Raw genomic sequence first — 9,974 nt, forward strand, 5'->3', positions numbered from 1 at the left:
ATTTTAATGGCGAAGCCTGACAGCCTGCATAATACCTCTAATTTATACAACCTGCAGATGAGACTTTTCAAAAGCTTCAGAAGGGGACTTAGCTTAGTGTGTGCCATTTATTAAAATGAGTGTTTTGAAAGTCTCCACGTAAGTCAGATATGTTTCCTTCCTTAAAAGAAAACCTGAAGATTCATCACAGTGAAAATAATGTTACACCAACAACAGCACTTGAACTGCCTGTAAAGCCAAAACTGGTATGGATGTGCCGTGCATTGGCCTGTTGCAAGGTGTTTTCTGCCTTCCCTCTGCCGGGAGGAAGGGAAACATCCAGCTAGTGACCTCTTGGCGTCCCTGCAAGCATTGCTAATGGATAATGCCAGAACTATTAGTTTTGAAAGATTCAGTTTGTTCTCCTGCTGAGCTTATGACGCGAGTGAAGCCAGAAAGACAAAACACCTCCTCAGGAGAGCACAGCAAAGACTGCAGACAACCTGCAGCAGAGGCAGGGTGAAAATAGACCTCGACAGGGGACTACGTTGTCATTCTTCAGAAAAGGTAAACCAGTCACGCTTTCCCTCCTGACAGAAGGTGACCCACTGGGTAAGACTGAAATAATGCTTTTAAACTCTTGTTCTTTTTCTCCTCCTGTTGTTACTGTACTCCATTTCATCTACTAAATTAGAAATATTCTACTTCAGACATGGCATTGGTCACTTTATCACTGACTTGAAAAAGACAGAAAGACAAAGCTCTGAATGAGGACTGGTAGGTGGCTATGCAAATACAGGCAAGGCAACAACCAGTATTTTCAGCAGAAAAACAAGAGTGAAGCACAGACCAATAGCAAAGAGACAGACCATCAGGAGGAAGTGCAAAGCAATGAAATACAAATGTCCAAGCTGCTAGCAGTACTCTAAAGAAGTTAAAGTTATGATACTATAAATGTTAATTTGGTTTACACCTTACCCATTGCAGACATCATTCCCAATCGTAGCATAGATAACTATGGCTGGATTGTCCAACAGCTGGTTTCTGGCCAAGCTAAAAGATAAATAAGCAGTGATATTAATGGAGAAATATGTTCTCAGTGTTTGGATCACATGCCATCACACCATGCTTGTATAAGATCACATTTGGAATCAGCTCATTTAGATTTGGCCAGTGACTACATTTCTACATTTAGGAGAGGGCTTTTTTGGTGGCCTTTTTTTTTTTACTACATTTTTGTATTTTAGTAAAGTTTCTTAAATATAGCTTTTTTTCATTTCTCTCCTTTGCCCCTCATGGACTTGTATTTTTCACTGTTTTTCCTGCTGGCTTTCTGTCTTCTTTGTATTATTCAGAAGCCAAATCAAGTAGTTTCATTTTGGGACAAAGGCATAAATCAAGATGAGGAGTTTTTAATCAGGGATGGGAAAGGAAGACTATGTTTGGCTGACAACTAGGTTTATGTGTAGGATTGGGCTCAAGATCAAATCAGGATGTAGTGTGCTAGAGGGCAAGGATTCATTACTCCATTTTCTGGAGGAGTGAACAATAAATCCCTTAGGATGTGAAGTATATCAACATCAAGCAAACTAAGTCAAAACCAACTGCCCCACAACCCACCCAAATTCATCTGAAAAGCGAGTTCCTGCCTCTCACTACCCAGTAGCTACTCAAACATAACCCCGTGGATATAACACAGTGGACCTACCCGTGCCTAGCTACATCGCTATGAATCAGGAGTAATGCACTTAGGGGGACACAAAAAGCACAGATTAAGGGAAAAGCTTAGTCTCTTCCCTAAAATCACTGAAAATGCTCCGTTGGCTTCACTGGGCCAAGATCAAGGCCCTGGAGGTGGCAACACCCACACTTTAAAACAGTTTTACTTCTGCTGATTAACGTTTATACCAGAAAAGAAACAGCCAGCACTTCAGAGCACAGTGGCCAAGGAAAGCTGTGCCTTTTAGGACACCTGTGGATAATACATTCCTCACAGTGCTCTGCTTGTTTCTTTTAAATAAGTAGGACTCCAGCAACACTTCTCTACCCCTAGTCAGCATTTGAATCCCATTAAACACTCACCTTTTTATTAAATAGAGAAGGTTTCCTGAAGAACCACCTGATCACACATAGTGGGAATAAGATAAATAGTACAACATCATTATAATGACAAAAAAAAATAAGTGCAAAATGGAACTTCATTGCATATTTCCAAGAATGTAGAAACATTAAAACTAAAAATGGAACAAGATGAACACCTCTCTAACCTTTTTGGGTGCCAGCATTAGGAAGTAAGGCTATAACCAGCGACCTGCTGCCTCTTACCTGAGTCCCACACTTCAGACTGTAGAAAACCAAATACTTTTAAGTGCTGAGTTGTTTGGATCTGCCTTTTAATCCAGATCTGGCAGCTTCTTCCCATCTGTTGAACATAGTAGTCTCCTGTAAACCAGCCAACCTGACTTGTCAACAGTTGATCTACTTTTAACTTTCCCTATAAATTGCAAGGGGAACTGTTCTCACTCTTCTGAGAAAGTGTCTCACAGCTATATCACGTTGGGACTGATTCAGGTCCTAAACATAGGCATCAAGTGCTGGTTTTGACATCCCAGAGTATCCAAGACACACGCAGCAGGGCTGGCATACACAACGCGGGGTGCCTGAGAGATTGTGCACTTCTGGAGAGGCAGCTGGAGGTGGGAAAGCTGTAAAGCTACTGTAAAGCATCTTACATAGCACTACACACCAATGTTTGTGTGTCTGCATTGCTCTCCCAGCAAGTGGCAGACTTATGAAAAATAGTATTAGGCCAGCTGCACATCTCCCGAGAAGCTCTGTGTTTCAATAGCAATTCACCCAAATGATTGGATGCAAGTCTTTCCTTCTCCAGGAAAAGTGCTGGCTACACTAAGCACCTGTGAGCACCTATAATCTTCCTTTTACATCTTGAATGAGAAAAGCATTCCCAATTAGGAAAGTTTTTATGCATAAAACTAGCAGGTCTTTAAAGGCTATGCATGTATGTCTCAGCTATCTACAAGGCACAAATCAAACTCCATCACCTGCAGTGCCAAAGTGATAGCAAATGAGGCGCCAAAAAAGACTTTATACTTTGTTCAAGATTAGACTAGGACTGTGACTACAAGAAGCTCAGAAACATAAACTTCAGAGAAGCGGGCCCTGCAGGTCCTACTTGCTTTTATTTAACAGTATTTTCACTCTCTCCTATTTTCTGGCTCCTTCTTCTCTTGTATTACACTCCCTCTGTTCTTCACTCATCTCTTCCCTGGTCCCTCTCCTCTCCTCTTTTCTGCATTGTGCCTCTGAAGCTTGCTTTGAGGAGTAAATCCTGTCCTCCCTGCAGCTCTTGAGGGGAAACTTGTGGACAGAACATCATTAAATCCCTGCTGGATTGGTATAAGGGAAAGATCTAAGAGACAAACCCCTAAGGTAGCAATAATACACTTTGCATTTTAATAGTGGTTCCTTTGTTATTATCACTCACAGTGATGGCAACTGCATATATCAAGGAATCCTTTATGTTTTAAATAATCCAGTTCTTCCAAGCTAAAAATGAATGTATCTGTCTGCTGCTTCCCTCCTGAGGGTTGCTGGTCCATTCAAAATCCAGCCCTTCTGTTGAGAAGACCTTTTCAGCAAAATAAGAGCCTCACAAAATCCTTAGAAAATCCGGCTTAGAACATAACTACCATTGGTTGCTTTTTTTTTTCTGTTTAATAGCCCTTCTTTCAGCTAGAGTTCAACACCCCTCTGTTAAGCCATTCTGCTGCATGGCTCCCCAGATGGGGGCTGCAGTTCCAGCACAAATAAACTACTGGGATCTCTAGGAATTAAACAAGCATTTTCAACAAAGTTAGAAGCTGTTCTGGGGTATGTGTTACCTCCACAAGCGTATGTAGTTATAAGCAGCTCTGTGGAAAGCATTAACACAGTTACAAATCAAGTACAAAAAACATGAAGAAAATTAAGGGTTTTTCAGAGAACTGTTTTCATGGGTAAATTGAGCCTTCAAGGAAGTTTTTGTGATACAGGATGCAATCTGTGATGAAAACATTCAAGAGAGGAAAAGAGATGAGGCAGAAGAGCTACCCTTACGCTGTTGAAAGTCCTGGCAGATATTCCTGGGACTCTCATGTTCCCCTCTCTGCTGTTTTCCAAACTGGTGGGGTTTTTAGTTTTGGTTGAGGAATCAGGGTTGGGTTTGCTTCTGCTTGTGAGCAGAAACCCCAAATTTCATAAACACTGGAATACTTGAGCTGCACTTCTTGATCTCCTTGCTCTAGACCTTGTGTGCCTGACGAGGAGTACTAACTTGCAGAGAAACAGCCTGGGTTCAGATAGCACCAGAAGTGCTGCATGGCCAAGACTAGTTTATTGCTTTCTAATCTTTTGTTCCCTTATGCTGTAAAAGCAATTGGAAATGTAACAAGACAAAGGAAAAAGTCTCTGGTTTTCCCCAGATGAACTCCAGGTGGATTAGAATTTCCAAAACAGCTGAAGGAAAACATAAAAGTGATTATTTCTTAACTGGTTTTGAAGCCACTGTGAGCTATCTGGTGCTTGATGGCTCAATGAGGCACAGTATGTGTTAACAAGGCATGTGTTATCTTTCTGGTCAAAGGCAAGAATCCCTAAAAGACAGATCAGACTACAAATGGCAAAATAATATAAAATACCCACATTTTGAAACAGCATACATTATCCAAGTATCTCATGCAAAACATGGATGACAATCACAAGATTGTTCTGCCATTGTTTAGAAATTCTGAGGATATTTACTTTCTCCATGTTTGTCTAACAATTTTTGGTAATATTTTAGCAACCTATTTTACTGTCAGGATGCTTCTATCAAAACAGGGAATATTCAACAAGTGCTGGAGAACAGTTAGAAGAGCTTTCTACCTCCACACCTGAGTGTTCATGCCCAGCCCTCACACCGGAGGATCCCACTCACCCAGTCAAAACCCTGTAATAGCACATGGATCATAAACCTGTGTGAAGCTGCTGGAAGGCAAGACACTAAAACCATATTGCTAACAAGAAGTCAATAAAAATTATCTGTAGGAAACCGTTCAGCAAGCCACTTTGATGGAAAACATTGATTAGGACTGTGTCTCTAGCATCTCTCCCTCTCATTGCACATATCTGAAGGTGTGAAGTATAATTTTCAGAGTAAGGTTAAGTTGTCCCAGGTGGGGCTAGGTCAGGTTGGTGGCCAGCTTTTCATTTTACTGACACTGAAAGCAGCCATTTAAATCCTCCCATTTGGGGAAACTATTATGCCAAGTGCAGGAATAGAATTAAACCTTTACAATGTGATGTCAATGTGATGATTAAGAGAAGATACCGAGGGAAGATATCTTGGGATTTTTCTCTCACTTGTAATTTTCCCTCTTTTTAAATTCCCTTCTCAATTTTCTTCAGACTCTTTTGCCCTGACACAGGCTCACCTCCTTTTATATCCTGCAAGTGTAAGTGTAAAGTAGATACGTGGAGAGAAAAAGGAATGAGGCACAGAGGGGAAGGTTTTTTTCTTGTAGAAGTCTGTGAGGGAATTGGGAAAAAGGAAGAGCAGAAAGTACAATCCCCATTAATGTAAAGACAGCAGAACAAGTTAATAGGGTATTAGGTACTGAGATGAACTGGATGTAAATGAGAAGAACCACTGACATCATCCAGTTTGGCCTTTTTTTAATTCTCTCACCAGAAAGCACATCTGGGAGACTGCAGTAATAAGAACCACCAACTCTCATGCTCTACGACGGCCAGATGAGAAAGTGAGAAGCACCTGACCCGTGACACCAAATACATTTGTCAAATATTTGTGCAGAAGACCCGAAGCCTCAGAGACAACACGTGTGCCATGGATAGGAGGAAGGTGTATGAGAGGCATTGCCAGTGGCGTAAGTGTTGACACCAGCAGGCAATTCTTTGGGTGAAAATTCCTACCCAAGCCTGCAAGTGATTCTTCCATTGTGCTAGCTGTCTGGGCAGCCTCTTCTGCTTGGTAAGATCTATGGTTGTTGAGGCTGGGGGGTTGGGGCAGACTCTTTCTGATCCTAAATCTGGCAGGAAATTCCAAGAATTTAACGAGTTTCTAAGTAGCACTGGAGGCAGCAGTGCTCTTCACTCGTGGCCAACATCTGGCATAGAGGAAAAGCATCCCATAAAGCCAAATTATCTACCCAAGGAGAAGAAATCTTCCCAAGCTTTTGCAGCCAGTTTTCTGAAGCACGAAAATTAATTAAATACAATAGAAACACAATGTGATAATTACAGAATAGCCAAGTATCTTTTAAACCTGCTGTTGGGGACATCACCTAATCCAACACACAAAAGCTAACATCATAAATCTTATTTTCTAAGGGAGATTACTGTCATCCCTTCATACAACCCCTTTGACAAATATGATCAAACTCTGTCTTGAAACAACTCAGGGTTTCTCTTTTACCCCCACTCCTCTGTTTTGAGGGCTATTCTAGGTTTTCAGTCCTTGACAGTAACTTTTAAAAACATTTCCCTTTTTAAAAAAAATTTCCCCAAACAGAGGTAGGATTAATAAAAACCCCACGTCCTTGTACCAGAACTATCCTTCAGTTTAAACCATTCTTCCAACTCTGTGATGTTTATGCTTCAAAAGGATTAAAAACTGTACTCTAATTTTTCCTTTGCTTTGTTGCCAAGTCAGTCTTAAATGACTTCAGAAAACTCCACTGCCCAGATCTTCCCCAAAGCCCCTCTTTGTATCTATTCCCATCAAAGGTGGTCCTCCCTAGGCAAAGGGGACCAAATCTTGAGGCCTTATCAATGGCTTATGTGAGGGAGGATGGTCGCTTGATCTCTAGATAAAATGCTGTGCATGATGCATCTTGTAACCTCCTTAGTCTCTTCCCAGCTCTATCCTGCACTCCTGCCTATCTTTGAAATCTCCCCTTGCACCCCAGTGCCTCTCTCCCTCCACCACCTCTGGCCGATGAGCCGCGACCTTACAGACAAGAGTCTTGTCATTAGCTCTGTCTTGTACAATTGTATTTGCTGCAATTGCTGTCACTGCTGTTCTCGAGCTCACCTAAATTATTCCTATGTAAGGATGTGGCCCACTTAATACTTAATACTTTGCAGTTTTGCATCATTCACTGATGTCCTCAAGCATGCGCTTTGGTTTACCCTAAGGTCACCACTCCAAATGTTAAGCAGTGTTAGCCTCAGGAGAAACGCATGAGGAACACAGCTTCTCTCTGAAACTCACTGCTCTTCCCTGCTTAGCTGGTTCTTTATGCACTTTTTATTTCTTCTGTTTCTTTACTGTACATTTCCCGTGAGGTACCATGCAAGACATTTTCGTTAAATTTAGGTAGATTAGGTCTGCTGCATACAGACTTGCCAACACAGGATGTTATTTCATAGAAAGATGATGTTAAGCTACCAAGTTAATTACTAATTAAAACTTAATACTGTTAAGTTTTGTCCCAGTTTTTGTTTACATGTGTGTCCTCGACTACTCCTTTAAAATCTGTTCCAAGAGCACATTAAGATGCCTGCACCATTCACTTCCCCAGTTTTACAAGGTCTCCAGCTTCAAAGGATGTAGCGGGACACCACTTCCTTTGCTGTGTGACTGGTGGCTGTTTGGTGCCCTCTCTGCCTGCCAGTGTGGCAGCCCTGTGAGCACCCTGTGCTGCTGTGGGGTGCAGCGCATGGCCCTCCCAGCATCCCCTGCAGAGGTGCAGAGCAAGTGGGGACCATGGCCAAAAGGAACGCCATAGAGTTACAGTGGAGTACACTGGTTTTCAGCCAAGTGGAAACTCTCGGTGCATGGATAAAAGCGATCAAGCCACACACCTCCCCTCTCAAAACCAGAAGAAAAGATACTGAGTTAAATAAGCGCTGTTCTCTATTTTAACATAAGAAACACGTGCAATTAGGGAAAAGTTTATATTTGTTTTTGAAAGATGTTCATTAACATAGCATCAAGTATCAGACTACTATAGTTTAAAAAAAAATGAAAAAACTTAACATACCATTTTGGGAAATGTTCTGTAAGTCTCTGTGATTGCAGCGATTTCTCCTGCGCAAACGTAGATACAGAGAGTCTGTCCAGCCCCTGAAAAAAATTGAGAAAATGCAAGCTGCTAAACTCATATGACACCGATGAAAACACAGCTGATATTAAAAATAAAGTATGCTCTTGTCTCTGAAAAACTCTGTGCCCTAGTTATGTGTATACTTCTATTTCACCATCTCTCTTTTTTGTGGTCATAAATCTTTTTAATCTTGAACACGGTGGCCTAAAATGGAAGCCAAAATTCCTGCCAGAAGCTATAAATTGATGGAGAATTTCTTTGAAATTATTCTATCCAGGATGCTTTTATCCTGGCCTTGGAGATAAGGTGTTTAAAAACCTTTTTGTTATACATCATTTATCAAAACAATCCTGTTGATTGCTCACTAATTGACTTTTCATTTGGTTGTTATGGAACAGTAAATAAAAAAGAAGAAATATTGGCAGGGCGTTCATTTCCCAATGCCATAAATCTTGAACGGATTGAACTGAAAACAGGTTATGCTTGACTGTGACTAGTTGTCTCCTTTACTTTCCACTGTTGAGAAAAATGAAAATGCAAATGAAAAGGACAACAGCCCTAAGGGAAGCTGATGAGAAGACCATGCTCCCAGCCATGAGCACATGGTCACCTCTTCTGAGGCTGCTGATTTTGTGTTTGAACTTAGACACTGAAGGAATCAGATAACTGAAATAGCATGGCTTAAAAGAGCAAATTTAGATGAATGCAGAGAAACAGAAGAAAACAGTAAGTTTTGAAAGCAGCATTAAAAAGAAATTACCTACACAGAAATGCATGATAATGTCAAGCGGTCACCATGCAATGGGCTACAAAAGAAATGCTCGAGCTCTTTGGTTTTCAGCATAGCAGGTGCGCAGATGAGAAGAAGTGAAGAGATATTCTTGGCCAGAGGATATTAGTTAAAAAGTGATGTCCTTGCTCACCCATCAAGGGGTAAGAAAGACAGGCATGGATCACATAACTTTATGTCTTCATTTCTGCAGGCTCAGAGTAAATGAGAGCCTGCAACTGCACATTGCCCACCAGTCTCCACCACACTTAGTCATTGCAGTGTGAGATTTTGAGCTACTTCTCTAAAAAATGCCTTGAAGTCCTGAACAGTCCTTTTATTTTCTTCTAGACATGGAAGAGATTAAAATACTGAACACTGAACCAAGACCCATCACCGACAACTTCAGGGTCAATACTAAGCTTTGATCACTTCTGAACTTCAGATTCTTTGGAGCCCAGTTAAATACTGGATATTGTAATAGATTTTTAATATCGGTTTTGCTGCTGACTGTGAAAGAGGAGGCTGCATAGATCTTCTCTGTTTGCTTGTCAAGTAGTTTACCACCTTAAAGGATACACTGTGTGAATGTAGCTGAGGCTGGGAGCCTGTTTTTTTGCAGAGGGAGAAAAACGGAGCAAAAAGTACAAGTGTATGGTGCCACAGATATTTTTCTGCCAACCTTTTAATTCTGTTGAATTAAAGTAGAGAGCTTCTTTAGACCTGACTCATGCTTGTCCTGGCATTTCACTGTATTCGTGACCTATCTTAAATAAAATACAAATTATCTGAAACCCAGGCCAGACCAGGCACTGTAGCTGATTGTATCCTTCAGTTCTGGCAGGAGTCAAGGGCCTAAAAGATGATTAACAGCATTATGAATACTTTTTTTAACTTCTCAGATAAAACTGCAGGCATTTCAAGGTCTTTTCTTTGTGTTTGGATTTTATTTTCCTTCCCTTCTGGCAGAGATTTTTTTTCTCCTTTTTTCCATCTATCCCAGCATCCTTCCTCGTCCATGTGAGTCAATGTAACACAGCTAATTAGGTCACAGGCACTTTTAAATTATCTTTTTGCTACTTCTTTTTATGTGTGGGGGGGCAGGGGGGGGGGGGGGGGGT

At 41.2% G+C, this 9,974-nt stretch overlaps 1 protein-coding gene across 1 annotated transcript in view; it reads right to left on the minus strand.

Moving 5' to 3' along the window:
- The window catches only part of AOAH (acyloxyacyl hydrolase (neutrophil)), a 75,181-nt gene that overhangs the window by 17,314 nt on the left and 47,893 nt on the right, over positions 1-9,974 (minus strand). Inside the window, 3 exon segments of the mRNA XM_010184217.1 lie at positions 958-1,032; positions 2,062-2,098; positions 8,022-8,104. Of these exon segments, the coding sequence (XP_010182519.1) occupies positions 958-1,032; positions 2,062-2,098; positions 8,022-8,104 (195 nt within the window).

Source organism: Mesitornis unicolor, unplaced genomic scaffold, assembly GCF_000695765.1.
Source record: "Mesitornis unicolor isolate BGI_N332 unplaced genomic scaffold, ASM69576v1 scaffold12835, whole genome shotgun sequence".
Classification (NCBI taxonomy): domain Eukaryota; kingdom Metazoa; phylum Chordata; class Aves; order Mesitornithiformes; family Mesitornithidae; genus Mesitornis; species Mesitornis unicolor.